At 38.4% G+C, this 16,868-nt stretch overlaps 2 protein-coding genes across 2 annotated transcripts; both read right to left on the reverse strand.

The window, feature by feature from the left end:
• Positions 1–8,363: 8,363 nt before the first annotated feature.
• On the reverse strand, positions 8,364–9,511 carry LOC138882752 (uncharacterized). Its single transcript, XM_070163382.1, has 3 exons — positions 9,392–9,511; positions 8,722–8,963; positions 8,364–8,475 (listed from the first exon to the last, which is right to left on the reverse strand). The coding sequence occupies exons 1-3, from the start codon at positions 9,509–9,511 to the stop codon at positions 8,364–8,366; spliced, it is 474 nt and encodes a 157-aa protein (XP_070019483.1).
• A 6,342-nt stretch (positions 9,512–15,853) lies between these two features.
• LOC138882753 (uncharacterized) lies at positions 15,854–16,570 on the reverse strand. The gene has a single exon (XM_070163383.1). It carries the CDS (start codon positions 16,568–16,570, stop codon positions 15,854–15,856), a length of 717 nt encoding a protein of 238 aa, XP_070019484.1.
• Positions 16,571–16,868: the final 298 nt, after the last annotated feature.

A 16,868-nucleotide genomic window follows, 5' to 3' on the forward strand; every position in this document is an offset into this window, starting at 1 on the left:
ATGGAAGGTATGACGATATTATTATCCAATGCTTTTGAATGTGATTGGATAATAGATTCAGATGTTTCACATCATATTCCTTTTTATAAGGAAGGTTTGCATGATATAAAGGAATCTAGTCATCAAAATAGTAATGGAGTGAAAGTGCCGACAAACAACATATGTACGGTACACACATATAGGGAATGTCTCTATATTAAACAATCAGATCTTGAAGGATATCTTGCATGTACCAGATTTTAAATTCAATATATTATATGTCTCAAAATTGACCAAAGAACTAAGATGTTATGCAATGTTCTTCCCCGACTTCTGTGTACTACAGGGTCTTTACAATAGGAATGTTATTGTAATTGGTAAGTAATCATGTGGTTTATATATACTACGAAAGAGAGTAACACCTACAGCAGAGACGTCACAAAAGATACAACAAATTCAACTTTATGGCATATGAGACTTGGGCACCCATCAGTAAATGTAATACAACATATTTCCTCCTTGAAGACTAAAGTAGATGCTAGAGTGCAACATGATTGTGAAGTATGTCCACTAGGTAAGCAGAGTAGATTGAAGTTTCCTTCTAGTAGTAGTGCAACTAGCAGTATTTTTTAGCTTGTTCATGTATATGTGTGGGATCCTCACATGATTCCTACCTATGATAGGAAGCAATACTTTGTTACCTTTGTGGATGACTATAGTAGGTACACTTGGGTGTGTTTATTGAAATCAAATTATGAAGTAATAGTTTTACAAAAAGATTTCTTCTTAATGACACATAATTAGTTTGGCTTGAATGTTAAAGTATTGAGATCTGATAATGGCACATAATTATTTAATTCTAGTTGCATGAAGTTGTTCTCTTCTTTGGGAATTGTACATCAAAGTAGCTGTCTTTACACCAATCAATAAAATGGGGTATGATAGAATATAAGGGTCCATCAAACTCTATAAGGGTTCTTCTAATGTTCTCTATTAGTTTCAACAGTACACAAACAGAGCATTAAATAAATGACAAGAGGAATTTTATGTGGAAAATTTCCAGCTCAACGGGATCAAAAACCACGACCTACCCTTGTAGGATTTCAACTTCACTACTGAGCAACTTTTAGATTACAATCTATGCAATCTATGAATTAACCTCTTAATCCCTCACTAACTTATAATACTCTATTACAAGCCACTTTATAATAACTCTATTACAAAGACTTTACAACATGACTAACTCTAGCCAAGATTCAAACACACAGGTTTAAGGTTTACAAAGGGGTTCCTATAGAATGCTTCTAAACAATCTATATAGGAATTACAATTGAAGAACTATTACAAAGTTACAACTCAACTAAGGACATATAATGACTTGATATGGGAACTTGTCCGTAGTTGCTTTGTTCTTTATTCTTGAAGCACTTGTAACTTTCTTGCTGGATAGTCATGTGAGGAGCTTGAGTAAAAATTTCTAAGTGTTCAAGTTGATGTGTTTTACATTCCTTGATTGTATATATACATGTGTGACATCACTTATAATGATGCAAGCAAGGTAGGTAAAACGTCTTTCGTGGAAAGTTGACTACTGCCTGTTCCTGCACTGTAGCGTGTGCAGGCAACAACTTTCCAACTCGAGAGTTGACTTTCGTACAGTCTCCTCGGGAACTGGTAGGGACCTGTTCTCTCAGCTGTTCCTTCCATTCTGAAGAGCAAAATCATATCTCACGCTGAATCCTAACCTGGAACCTTGTGATCTTAAGGTCTTGTAAATGTGTAACAGGTTCCTTATTTGATTCTGGATGATAAGTTTGTTAGATCATCAAAACATAAAGCAAAGTACTTATGATCAAAGTACTTGTAACCTATCAATTTTCCTTTTTTTTATGATGACAAACTCATAATTGAAAATCCCAAAAAGAGCCACATAGAACCGGACTGTGAACCAGAAAAAGCTTAAGTTTCTCCTTGAATCTCTACATTCCCCCTTAATCAGTGCATGAACCTCTGTGAGTTCCCCCTAAATCTATTACCTGACCCTTTCTGAGTTCCCAGTTCCCCCTGAATCTATATTTCTCCCCATTCAGATTATTATTCATTTATACTCTTTATTATTCAATTAAATCTTCCCCCTTTTGGCATCATAAAAAGCACAGAACAAGTAAGTAGCATAAAGAAGTCTAGTGTGATTAGCTCATTCCACTTGTGTCCGCACAACATGATAGAAAATAGAAATAAAAGATCAGCAGCATAAACAACAAAAAGGAAACCACTTGCATTAACCAAATTTGGACTTTTACATGCGGGAGCACAATCATTGTTATCATCCATACTTTAAAACAAACAAAAATAATTGCCAGAAATAAAGAAAAAACATCACCAAAAACAACTTAAGAAGATAGACACTGGGGGGACATTCTTTAGGGGACACTGGAGGAAGGGGGCTTGGAAAAGGAAGCAAGGGTTTGGAGAACAAGATCCATGCAAGCATTCACGGACATTTGCTCATTGAGCAGTCTTTCTTTCAGGTCCTCCGCCTATTTCCTGAGTTCAACATTCTCCTTTGTTAGGCGTGCAACTTCTGAGCTGTGAGAACTACTAGAACCGGGTACCTCTTGTAACTGACTGATTTGACTCTCAAGAATTGCGTTCCTAGCCTTCAACTTTCGGATCTCCTTTGTGGCACTGTTTTGAGCATTTATCATTTGAGAGATAGTGGAAGTGCTTCCAACTCCTCCGACCTTATCAATACACTCACACTCCTCAAGAGTAGTTTTTGAAAATGATTGCTTTTTAATGCCCACTTTGGCCTGTCCCAGAGGTACTTTGAAGAACTCAAAGACCTTTGTGAGAAGAAAACCATAAGGTAGTCTAGGATTCCCATCCTTAAGGTTTTCTACCTTCTGCATATGCTCAATCATTATGGCAGGCAAATTGATTGAGGTAAAATTATCCAAGGCTTCCATAAGGAACAGGTCAGCTTTGGATGCAACAGATCTTCTCTTAGCACGGGGAAGCAATATTTTGTTAACCATCTCAAAAAGTAATTGTTATACTAGAAGGAGTGCCTTCTTATGCACTTGTTTCCCATACTGTATTGTCTTGTCCTTAACAATGGCATTTCTGAAGTTTGATGTGCAGGCACCCTGAGCAGACGACAGTCCTTCCTCAAGAACACCCAGAATTAACCCCAATAAGGCAGAGTCCATCACTATATCCACCCCATTTATCAACACACAAATTTGATCACCCTCTAATGTGAAGAGGCTGGTGTAGAAACTCTGTACCTCCTCCTTATACACTTTGGGAACCTTATTTATAAACAAATTTGTCTATTGTTGAGAATCACAAATTTCTACCAATTGTCTCATCCCAGCAAGTTCTAGAATTCCAGAGTCAAATGTTTGGCCCCACAATACTTTCTGATTTCTCAACTTCCTTTTCTCAGAACTCAGAGACTCACTAACTTTTGCTTTCTTGATGGAATCAGGTTCCTCATCATCATCCATTTTTATTTTTACTGACTTGCAAATAGACTTTCTCTTCTCCACTAACTTTTTCTGCATATGTTCACCAGATTTTTCCACTTCTTCATCATCAGACTTGTCACCACTTTCTTTCACTGACTTGTCATGAGAAATTTTTCACTAACTTTTCACTGGAAGCAACATCATCACTCTTGGAAGGACTTCCAGCATTTGTAGAAGTGTGCCTTACAGATTAGGAGTGAGAGTGCTTCTGCTTCGAGCATTTGAAGGTTAAGGAACTAGGTTCCTCTTCTGCTTCCTCATCAACATTCACCATAGGGACAACCTTTTCATGCACAACTTTTCTATCATTTACCATCCTTCTCTTTATTTTGCTCCTTTGACTCTTCTTGAGAGTAGACTCCAGAGCCTTCTTTTGCTGCAACCGCGTAATGGGTCACTTAGGGGTTGACTCAGGAGCTGCAATTGGCTTACTACTAGCACTGATAAAACTAGCATATGCCAAATCATCTGTGTCATCTTCACTGTCGAAATTCATCTCAGGCACCATAATATTCAGAGGCTCAACATAAGTGGGAAGAAGGAGCAGGATCAACACTGACCTGGGGGATGACCCCTGACCCGGATCCTTCGAGGAAGGATCAGGTTCACCACTTGGGACCCCAGTAGTGTCATCCTGAATTAGTTGTTCAAATGGAACAATTGCTCCCCAGTCTTCTATGGACTGACGCTCTTTCCCCTGAGATTCAGACCCACATCCACCTTCCTCTATAATAACCCCTTTTGAAGCAATGGAGAGCATATTTTCTATTCCCTTCTTTTCTTGTGGTTTCATAGAAATTTCAATAGAAAAAGGAGTGATACCTGTAGAATCGCGGCCTATCATAGTTGTCTCAGTCTTTTCATAAGTAATCATTGGATTTTCACTCGAGTGTCTAACAATGGAGAGAGTTTATGTTTCCTGAACAAGGTTCCCTTATTTACCCTGTTCACCTTGTTTACTCTGTTTGACTAGTGAGACTGAAGGAGGACAAACATTCTCAACCTTGCTCAGATGAGGAACAGAATCGGAGTGGGTAGTAGAGGGAGTGGAGTGTGGAAGAGACTCTGTTTTAGGGTTTGGACTAGTGATTGTGTTGGTGAGGAGCTCACCGCTGGAATGCTGACTGGTATGGACTCAATCACAGTGTAGTCAAACACACTGGAGGTTGCTTGATTTTCAGATATGGTGAGATTGTACTCGAAGGGTTGTGGATTGAGAAGAGAGAAGACAAAGAGGAGGTTTTGAATTTGGAAGAGAAGGGTTGTGATGTTGATTTATTTATGATGAAGGACCAGTTCTGAAATGGTGGCAACCTTTTGCTTGGGGAGTTGTATCGTTCAGAAAAGGTGTGACGCTTTGGATGAAAAGACACAACTTAAAGAGACTGACACGCTGATGATGATGTGGGATTGTTTTTGTCCATTTTAAATTGTGTATGAAAGAACAAAGAAGCTACTAACCTGTATCAAGAAAACCAGGTTCCCTGATAGGTCTGGAAAGTGAGTTTAACCCCTTTTTCATCATGCACTACAACATATGCTTCTGTAGGCATCATGCGTGTCTACCTGTAACGGTATAGAGGTGAGTTAGACTTAGCCAGAAAATACTTTAGCTAACTTTTACTTGAATATGACTTTCATAACCAATCATGAGCAACTAGGTTCTCAGTTGGGTTTTATCATCTCAAGTGCAAGGCAATTTTTCTCGGAATATTTTCTTTCCAGGGCTTTGGTGAAGATATCTGCAACTTAATCTTCAGCAATCAATGTATTTGGCCATCTTGAGTTGGACTCATGGTCTTCCAATTTGTTGCTTGGTCCACAACATTTGAGCACAGCAGGAGGCTGATGATACATATTCTACTTCAGCTATTGAGAGTGCCATTGAATTTTGCTTCCTTGAGTCTCATGAGACAAGATAGGAACCTAGAGAATGCCCCATTTCAGGTGAGCTTTTCCTATCCATTACTTGAAGGATAATAGAGAACCAGGTTCTGTGTTCCTCTAAGATATCTCAAAATTCTTACACCAACCTTCAGATGAGACTCCTTTGGATTTGACTGAAACGTTGCACAGAACCCAACTCTGAGCACGATGTCTGGTCTACATGCAGTGAGCAGGTTCATCCATGTCTAGGCGTGTAGCTGTGGCAATGGGAGTACTGATGACTTGTGATGCTTCTATGTCAAACCTTTTTCAACAACTCGTTTTTTAGCTTTTGTTATTATAGTCGTGGGACCAGGTTCATTGCTGGAATCAATGAGCGTTCTCCACCTTGATCAGTATTTCTGTTCTCTCTTGAGACGAGTACATCAGGAGGATTCCTCCATCTCTTTTAAGCATAAGATTTTCAAAGATAGTTCTTCCCATTGTTGAGAACATAAAAATTGTACCCAGATATCCTCAAATGAGTCAGCAACTTTGGTCAAGATGTTTGCAATCCCTCTATCAAATAATATTGACCAGGCCAAATCTTCAAGAGTCCTATTTTTCTTTTCCACAACTCCATTTGTTGCGGTGTTCTTAGAGCTAAGAGGTTGAGTAATTCTTCTTTGAATGCTACATTCATCCATTCTGCATTATCCAAACCTGTTCCATGATCTAATTTGATGCAACCCACATTTGCTTCTATATATGCTTGGATCTTCTTGAAAAAAGTCACAACTACTTTAAATATCTCATCCTTGGTTCTAAGTGTTACAACCCAAACCGATGGGTCGTGACGGATGCCTGAGTCCTACCTGTCAAACACCCCTAAGTATGCGTCTAAGATACGAGCCTAAATAACATCTGCTGAATTATGAAAGTAACATACAAGAAGGAAACCTGCCTTCAAGGCATATGTACGTATACAAGCAGAATAAAGTGGGCGAGCCAGCAAGGCTGCTATAGACAACTATACATTAAAAACTGAAAGTCGTCAAGGTCACATACAACCTAACTAGACATACTGTCCACATGCCTCTAACAGAAATATAACTGTACAAAGACGGAACTAAGCCACGTCATACCCATATACATATACATATATATATATATAAACATATCGTACCAAATCAAAAGCAGCTCCGGATCAAATGGAGCATGCCAACTCTCGCTGATCAGGGATCCTAAGAAGGGGGACCGTTAGCTTGCCTACGTACACCTATGGGCATGAAACGCAGGCCCCGTAAAATAGGGCGTCAGTACGAAAAATGTACTGAGTATGTAAGGCATGAAAATTTGTACGTAAAAGACATAGATGAAACATGGAATATAGAAACACATCTTTAAATCTGAATAACTTTGTAAAAATTCTAAAATGTTTATAACGTTATGCACATGCATATAAATACTGTGTCATGCATAGGTATGGGGGTACATAATATCATGAAGCCACTGAGGGCATCCCATCATATCATCTCGGCCACTATGGGCAACATCATCAACATATACCAGCTGATCAGATGGTGGTGCGTATATAACGCCGTAACCTTTTTCCCATATCCCATATACATATATTTACATATATACGCGTATAAACGTCATATGGTCATGGGTCAATGCACATGTATGAAAGGTATAAAAAATACGTAATAATCTTAATATTCCTTCCCGATATATTTTTTCAACTGCGTATTATTCTGACACCCATGAACAGAAAATAATAATAATTTTCATGGGAATCAAGAATATAGACACCCCTAATAATTCTATGAATAGAGTAATTTATGGAAACTGTGTATTTGCTCATTTTTTAGTATCATATGAACCATGCCAAAAGAAAGAATGGAGGGCCTTAACATACCTGTTCCTGGAATTATTTGAACGAATCTGCTTCTGCGAAATTTACACTTGGATTCCTTGAATCTTGGATGACTTTGTTCTGCTTCTAACATTTTTGTGTACTAAAAACATATATGGATTCAATCTTAATTGTTGAACTTTGAAAGTTTGCTTCTGCCCACATTTTCTTGTTTGATCAGAAACAAAACATTTTGAATTTGTAACAAAGAAGCTTATATCCATGTCTTACATGTAAGACTTGTAACCAAGTCTTGTTTTGTATAAGACTTTATATCTAAGTCTTGCTTGATAAGACTTAATGAAATTCCTATAAGTACCCACATGGCTTGAATGACTAAGAGTCATTCTTAGCCATTGTAGCTTTGTGCCACGTGGCTTTGGGGGTTATTTAATTAAGTTTTGTCCGCTTATTAGTTAACTGGGTAATGTTCTGTTACCCGATATTTAATCAATTACCCGCATAATTTTAAAATTACCACAAATTACTTAAAATTCTATTTATTTTTAAAATACTTCATATATACTTTATATATTATATTATCGTGATCATATAGTACCTTGCATGATACTAGTTCATAATTATCGGGTATTATCGCTCGACGCGTATTTTATCCCAAATTGGCCACTTTCAACGAAACTCATTTTCTTTAATTCGTGTATCCTTTATCCTTCAGGACACTTATTTATCGCGTGTTATAAATAACATAAATATGTTAACGTCAATATGATCTCATCCCCGAGTCTACGTCAATTAACTAAAGATGAAGCTTTAACATATGAAAACGTGAGATGTAACATCCTTCCTCCCTTAGAAATATTCGTCCTCAAATGTTCAACTCCCCGATACCTATATAACTTTGGCAGGGTCGCCTTTGTAACAACACTACTACCAACTCTCCATGTATAAGCTTAATAATTCAACGCCACATAGGACCATGACCATCAATAACGACAATGGCCTCACATGACCAATGACAATAACTATCAGTAGAATCCATACACGTACCTTAAGGTTATGACCTCTCAGTAGGATCCTTCTCTTGAGGAGGAAATAAGTAGGAATATCTAGACTTCATGTCTTCCTTGGCCTCCTATGTCACTTCCTTCACATTGTTGTTTCTTCAAAGTACTTTTACCGAAGCTACGTCTTTTGTTCTCGATTTCTGAATCTGTCCATCTAATATAGCAATGAGAGATCTTCATATGATAGATTCTCTATGACTTGAACGTCGTCAACTAACACCAACTCTGGAAGGATCTCCGATACATTTATGGAGCATATACATATGAAAGACTGGATGTACAGACTCCAAGTCCGAAGCCAAGTCTAATTCATATACTACCTGGCTTACTTCGCGTATGATCCTTTATGGTCCCATGTACTGAGGGATAGATTTTCCTTTCTTTCCGAACCTCATAACACCTTTCATTGGTGGTAACTTTTTGGAATACCCAGTCGTCCACCTGACATTCCAAGTCTCGTCGTCCATTATCTACATAAGCCTTCCGACGGTCTTTAGCTACCAATAGCCTTTCCTGTATAGGCTTAATTTTCTCGATTGCCTGCTGTACCAATTCTGGTCCTACTAACGTAGTTTCCCCAATATCGAACCACTCTATAGGCGACCTACACTTCCGTCTGTAAAGAGCTTCGTATGGAGACATCTGAATATTAGAATGGTAACTATTATTATATGCGAACTCAATAAACGGTAGATGATCTCCCAACTACCTTTGAAGTCTATCACACAAGCTTGTAACATATTCTCCAGTGTTTGAATGGTATGCTCAGCATATCCGTCTATCTGGGATGAAATGTTGTACTAGGACTTACTTGAGTCCCCAATCCTTTTTTGGAAGGACCTCCAGAAGTTACCTGTAAATTGAGCTCCTCTATCCGAGATAATAGATATAGGGACACCATGCAGTCGTACTATCTCCTTAATATAAAGCCTCGCATAATCCTTTAAGGAATATGTAGTTCTAATGGGCAGAAAATGGGCTGACTTTGTAAGCCTATCCACAATCACCCATATCGAATCGAACTTACGCTGGGTACGAGGTAAGCCTACAATGAAGTCCATATTGATTACTTCCCATTTCCAAGTCGGAATCTCCATAGCTTGCAAAAACCCACTGGGTTTATGATGCTCAATTTTAATTTGCTGACAATTAGGAAACTGAGCAACAAACTCTGCTATATCCTTTTTCATTCCGTCCCACCAATACACTTCCCTGATATCATGATATATCTTTGTTGCTCCTGGATGGATAGAATAACGAGAATAGTGAGCTTCTCCCATAACCTGCCGATGCAGCCCTGCAATATTAGGCACACATAATCGTCCTTGATATTTGAGGACTCCATATTCTGTAATTTCAAATGACGCCTTCTCCTTCTGAAGGGTGGTATCCCTCTAATGAACTAACACAGAATCCTCGTACTAGCGTTTCTTTACTTCAGTTACTAAAGAGGATGTTGTCGTATCATGAAGAGTAATTCCAATATCACTTGAGTCTAGTAATCGTACTATAAGACTAGCTAGCTGATGAACCTCATGGGTTATTCCCCTCTTTTCTGGCTGTAAATACAACACAGGTTACCCATAGTGCTATGGCTGAGGGCGTCGGCTACTACGTTCGCCTTCCCTGGATGGTATAAAATATCAACATCATAGTCTTTAAGTAGCTCCAATAATTTCCTTTGACGTAGATTCAATTCCTTTTGCTTGAAGATGTACTGGAGGTTCCTATGGTCCATATAGATATCAAAATGAATGCCATACAAGTAGTGCCTCTACATCTTTACTGCATGAATCACCACAACTAACTCTAAATCGTAGGTCGGGTAGTTCTTCTCGTGCTTACTTAGTTGTCCAGAAACATAAGCTACAACCTTACTAAGCTGCATCAGCACACGCTCCAATCCCACACTTGAAGCGTCACAGTAGATAACATAACCATCGTTCCTTTCTGGGAGCAGTAGAACCGGTGCTGAAGTTAATTTGTCCTTCAATACCCGGAAACTTCGTTCTCAAGGATTGGTCCATTGAAACTTAGTTCCCTTCTGATTTAACTTACATGGGTATCCTAATTTTTTTACAATTCAGGAGATTCCCTTCTTCAGAGGCCCAAACTTCATCCTTTATCCATCACAATTACGCCCTTATCCTACTATTAGGGTAGTATTTCATATATTCTAAACGTTACTAGTCTTAGACTCCTTTAAGTTCTTTCAAGCCATATGAGCCTTTTATAACTTAGAGAAACTATCAGCTCTCTCATGAGCTTAACCCCAAGGACTTATCCATTCTCGCCACCTTTTCACTCATCTTTTCTTATCCTTCCTCCTGTCTTCCTAGAACATTGTCGCTCTACCATACTTTAGCTTGCGACCTCCACATATCTATTTATACTTATTCGCAACCTTTCTTCAACCTGCGTGCACCATAGATTTCCTTATGTTATTCCGAACATCAAGCAAGATACCACATACCACTTCGGTCAAATGTGCTTAGAAGAGAAGAAATTTCCGTTACAAGTTTCTTGTAATAACCTGCTAAACGGAGAAGCTATGAACCTTCATTGGTGTTGTGGGTCTAGGTGAAGTCTTCACTACCCCAGTCTCTTGTGTATCCACCCGGTTGTCTTCACCCGAAATAATATGCCCAAGGAAAACTATAGAGTTCAACCAGAATTCACATTTAGAGAATTTTGCATACAACTTCCCTTTTTGTAGAACTCTGAGCATAGTACGCAAGTGATCTGCATGCTCAGCCCCTGAACGAGAATATACCAATATATATCGTCATTAAATACGATTACGAGCAGATCTAAAAAAATGCATGAACACACGGTTCATCAAATCCATGAATACTGCTGGGGCATTGGTCAGACCGAACGACATAACCCGAAACTCAAAGTGCCCATATCTAGTCCTGAATGTTGTCTTCGGAATATCTCCATCCTTAACCCTTACATGATGGTACCTGGTCCTCAAGTCTATATTTGAAAAACACTTGGCACCTTGTAACTGATCAAATAAATCCTCAATCCTCGGGAGCGGGTACTTATTTTTGATCGTCACCTTATTCAACTGCCTATAATTAATACACATTCATAAGGAACCATCCTCCTTTCTCACAAATAACACAGGTGCTCCCCATGATGACGTACTAGATCTGATAAAACCTTTTTCAATCAAGCCTCTTAGTTGTTCCTTTAACTCGTTCAGCTTTGTGGGGGCCATTCTATAGGGAGGAATAGATATTGGATGAGTATCTAGTAGTAGGTCAATGGCAAACTCAATTTCTTGCTCTGGTGGAAGACCCGAAAGCTCATCGGGAAAATCATTAACTACAGGAAAGAACTGAATGTTTGGTAACTCTACTTCCATATCCCAAACCCGAACTCAGTGATAAATATAGTCCTTTCTGATTATCTTTCTTGCCTTGAGATAAGAGATAAATTTAACTCTTCCCGATGCGGTATTACTTTTCCATTCCAAAATAGACTCTCCTAGAAACCAAAATCAAACCATCTTTGATCTATACTTAATGATAGCATAACAAAAGGCCAATCAATCCATACATATTATAATATCAAGTTCTACCCAACCAAACACCACGTACCTTATCCTTGTTTATTATCAAATCTATCACGGGCCATTTCGGGCCAGATCCATATATATAGGTAACAATATTAAAACTTAACTCGCATAACTAATTTAGAAATTTTTTTATATACATAGGGGTCAACTAGGCCATAGACATATCATACCCAAAACTATATACAGGATACTGTCTGCAAAATCTCTAAGTAGGCATAACCATAATATATACAAGTTGGGATGGGGCTCCCTAAATTCTCATAAAACAACCAAACACATTTAGAACCCTGACTTGGTAATATTCCAAGAAGAGGTGGAACTCACCAACCAAAAACTAACACTTGGATGAAGTCTATAGTAGAGGGTCCTTGCCTCGTCCTATATAAGAACCTCGATCGGACATACTTCGAAGCGGAATCTTCATGTCCTTATCAGTTACCTTCATCCTCTTGGCCTGACTACTATCTTCTTCCTCTACATATCCCATAACATACACCGACGAACCTTGATTGACGGACTCGCAAGATTATGGACTATCCGGAACCTTAGAAGAGTATGTGTCCTCAAATGCCTTGACATAGCTTTGAGCCTTAGGGAATCCCGGTTGTGCCAATCCATGCACTACTCCCCTCATACCCTAATCAACGGGATATCAAACTAAGGGACTTGGTGAGGTCGGAACTCCTCTCACCCCATCTACTATCGGAGTGATCGAAACAGCTCGAACGGATGACTCATATGGATCCTCGGATGGATCCTCCTCAATAGAACCCATGATATCCGATGGGTCTGAATCCATAGTATAACTTATATCTCTTTCTAACACCTTCATAGCCTTCTGACCCGTCCTAGCTGTTGTAGTCTTCGGAGGCATCGCTAAAAATGTAACACGTCGTTAGGAACACGAATGCTCATATTGCACAATCTAAGATAAGAAGAGAGGATAGCATCTTATATGTCCTGTAGCCTCCTATCTATAAGTGTAGTGCACAACACACCCATAAACAAGACTCTACTAGACACAGTCTGTAGACAACCCTAGGACAGAACTGCTCTGATACCACTTTTGTCACGACCCAAACCGATGGGCCGCGACGGGTGCCTGAGTCTTACCTGTCAAACACCCCTAAGCATGCATCTAAGATACGAGCCTGAATAACATATGCTGAGTTACGAAAGTAACATACAAGAAGGAAACCTGCCTTCAAGGCATATGTACGTATACAGGCAGAATATAGTGGGTGAGCCGGCAAGGCTCCTATAGACAACTATACATCCAAAACTGAAAGCCGTCAAGGCCACATACAACCCAACTAGACATACTGTCCACAGACCTCTAACAGAAACATAATTGTACAAAGACGGGACTGAGCCACGTCATACCCATATACATACATACATACATATATATATATATATATATATATATATATATATATATATATATATATATATATATATATATATATATATACAAATGTATCGGACCAAAATCAAAAGTAGCTCCGGATCAAATAGAGCACGCCAACTCTCGCTGATCAGGGATTCTAAAAAGGGGGACCGTCAGCTTGCCTACCTACACCTGTGGGTATGAACTGCAGGCCCCGTGAAATAGGGCATCAGTATAAAAAATGTACTGAGTATATAAGGCATGAAAATTTGTACGTAAAAGATACAGATGAAACATGGAATATAGAAACACATCTTTAAATCTGAATAACTTTGTAGATTCTAAAATGTTTATAACGTCATGCACATACGTATAAATACCGTATCATGCATTGGTATGTGGTACATAATATCATCAAGCCACTGAGGGCATCCCATCATATCGTCTCGGCCACTATGGGCAACATCATCAACATATACCAGCTGATCAGGTGGTGGTGCGTATATAATGCCATAACATTTTTCCAATATCCCATATATATATTTACATATATACGTGTATATAACGTCATCTGGTCATGGGTCAATGCACATGTATGAAATGCATAAAAAATACGTAATAATCTCAATATTCCTTCCCGATAAATTTTTCCAACTGCGTATTATTCTGAGACCCATGAACAGAAAATAATAATACTTTTCATGGGGAATCAAGAATATAGACACCCCTAATAATTCTATAAATAGAGTAATTTATGGAAACTGTGTGTTTGCTCGTTTCTTCAGTATCATATGGACCATGCCAAAAGAAAGAAGGGAGGGCCTTAACATACCTGTTCCTGAAATTATTTGAACGAATCTGCTTCTGTGAAATATACACTTGGATTCCTTGAAATCTTGGACGAATTTGTTCCGCTTCTAACGTTTTTGTGTACTAAAAACAGATATGGATTCAATCTTAATTGTTGAACTTTGAAAGTTTGCTTATGCTCACGTTTTCTTGTTTGATTAGAGACAAAACTTTTTGAATTTTTAACAAAGAATCTTATATCCATGTCTTACATGTAAGACTTGTAACCAAGTCTTGTTTTGGATAAGACTTTATATCTAAGTCTTGCTTGATAAGACTTAATGAAATTACTATAAGTAGCCACATGGCTTGAATGACTAAGAGTCATTCTTATCCATTGTGGCTTTGTGCCACATGGCTTTAGGGGTTATTTAATTAAGTTTTTTCCGCTTATTAGTTAACTGGGTAATGTTCTGTTACCCGGTAATTAATCAATTACCCGCACAATTTAAAAATTACCATAAATTACTTAAAATTTTATTTACTTTTAAACTACTTCATATATATTTTATATATTATACCACCGTGGTCATATGGTACATTGCATGGTACTAGTTCATAATTATCGTGTATTATCGCTCGACCCGTATTTTATCCCAAATTGGCCACATTCAACGAAACTCTTTTCTTTAATTCACGTATCCTTTATCCTTCAGGACACTTATTTATCACTTGTTCTAAATAACGTAAATATGTTAACGTCAAGATAATCTCATCCTCGAGTCTACGTCAGTTAACCAAAGACGAAACGTTTAACGTATGAAAACGCGAGATGTAACACTGAAGAACAAAGTCTAAGTAGACTTGGAATAGTCATTCACTGTCAACATGATATATCTTCTTTCTTTCATGTTTGGCTCTCTCGCTGCTCCATATATATATCCATATGAAGAAGATCAAGTGACCTTGAGTGGAGGTTTGACATACTTTCCTATTGCACACTTTGTGTTCCTTGATACTCAACTTGGTCAGACCACGAACCAGGTCCTTTAGGGCCGGTTTATGTAGTGATGAAAAAGTTGCATATCCAGCCTTCTGCCCCATAGTTCAGAATCATTTTCAACATCTCTCAACCAACTTGTATCACCACTTCTGCAGAGGCTCAAGCACAACACCATAAGTATTCTTGTATCTTTTGGCAACAGCATCACCTCACCAGTCACAGGATTTGAGATTGTGCATATCATGTACAAGAATTCCACTTTGTTTCCCTTGTCACATATCTTTCAACTCCTAAAGTGTACCCCTTTTAGCCATTTTCAAAAAGGTACACTCTCTCCTTGCAGGGCTTTTAGTGAAGGAAAATTGATCATATTTTCAGTCTTGTGCTTTGAGCAACCGTTGTTCATATATCATTGTTGGTTGCTCCACTTCACTGCTCCCTGCACAAGGAAATAAAGGGTTAGATTTAGGAACCCAAACAAGTTTGGGTCCCTTGTTAAGAAAGAAGGAATGAATGAGTGCTCTTTTAGTCCAAGCAGGCAGAATGTGTTTCCTATTTGACGGACCAGGTCCTCTAGTAGTAGTTACTCTCTCAGCAAAGACTTTATTTTTCTGATGAGACTGAACCCTGGCCATGCAGTTTTCCTTGAGGTGCCCATTGTTACCACAGTGAGTACATAGACAATTATCGGCTACAGTAGTGTACTTGCTATGAGGGTTGTAGAGAATCTTTTTCCTTTGAAACCCAATCTCCTACTTGTTTTCCTAGCTGTTGGTGTACATGGCAGTGATAACATCAGAGGACCAGGTCCACTTAAGCAATTTTTTAAGGTCACTTTTTACCTTTCCTAGTTCTTCCTGAAGCTGTTTGTTTTTCTGAAGCTCAGTACACAGACTAGTCTTCACCAAATTCAACTCATTTTCAAGCTTAATGTGTGCCTCACTTGCAACTTTTTTTCCCTTTTCAAAGTTTCCAGGCCTATTTACCATTTTAAGTTCCTCAATTGTTTCTTTCAAGTCTACTACTACCACTACTAGGTCATCTCTTTCTCGCTCAATGATAGCAACTCTCTCAGTCAAGGTTTCTTTTTCTTTACTTGCACACTCAATGGCTTCTTTTAAGTTCACCACAACAACCATTAGATCATCTCTTTCATGTTCTATACTGGTGATTTTCTCTTCTAAGTCATTATTTTCCTTTTTCAAGTTCTCTATTGTTTCTTTCAAATCAACTACTACGACTACTAATTCATCTTTGGTTTGTTCAGCATCCCCTAGTTCCATAGTTAATGCATCTTTATCATTGATAAGACTATGGTATGCATCAATTAGCACATTTGCTAATGACATGAGCTTTTTAAGAGAGTAAGATTTCAAATTTCTCTGAACATCCAGAAAATTTACCTCATCGTCGTCATCATCAGGTTGAGCCATTAAAGCAAAGATTGATTCATACTCAGTTGTTTCATTTTCCACTACCATCATTGAACTACCATCACGGTCGTTTTCTTTTTCAGATTAGCTGGAGGAGTCTCCCCATGTAGTAAGAGCTTGCTTTACAACATTGTCAACATCATTCTTCCTCTTGAAGCGTTTATCAAGAACCTGGTTCCTCTTGCCTACTTTATCAAAGTTGTTATTGTACTGATCTTGCTTTAGGAGGGAGAAATCCTTGATGAAGTGTCTTGGCTTGCCACATTTATGACAGAGGTCATAATTTCTTGGCTTGCTGGAACTTTCCTTTTTTGGAATGCCTCCATTCCTATGAACCATCTTCTGG

The sequence above is a fragment of the Nicotiana sylvestris genome, chromosome 12, assembly GCF_000393655.2.
Source record: "Nicotiana sylvestris chromosome 12, ASM39365v2, whole genome shotgun sequence".
In the NCBI taxonomy this organism is placed as follows: domain Eukaryota; kingdom Viridiplantae; phylum Streptophyta; class Magnoliopsida; order Solanales; family Solanaceae; genus Nicotiana; species Nicotiana sylvestris.

Coding starts and splice junctions, on each gene's coding strand:
- LOC138882753 (XM_070163383.1), bottom strand. CDS start 16,570: ATGGTAGTGGAAAATGAAACAACTGAGTATGAATCAATCTTTGCTTTA.
- LOC138882752 (XM_070163382.1), bottom strand. CDS start 9,511: ATGAAAAAGGATATAGCAGAGTTTGTTGCTCAGTTTCCTAATTGTCAG. Junction 8,964..9,391: donor TTCCGACTTGGAAATGGGAA/GTAATCAATATG, acceptor TCTAATATTCAG/ATGTCTCCATACGAAGCTCT. Junction 8,476..8,721: donor AAAGTTACCACCAATGAAAG/GTGTTATGAGGT, acceptor TTGCTATATTAG/ATGGACAGATTCAGAAATCG.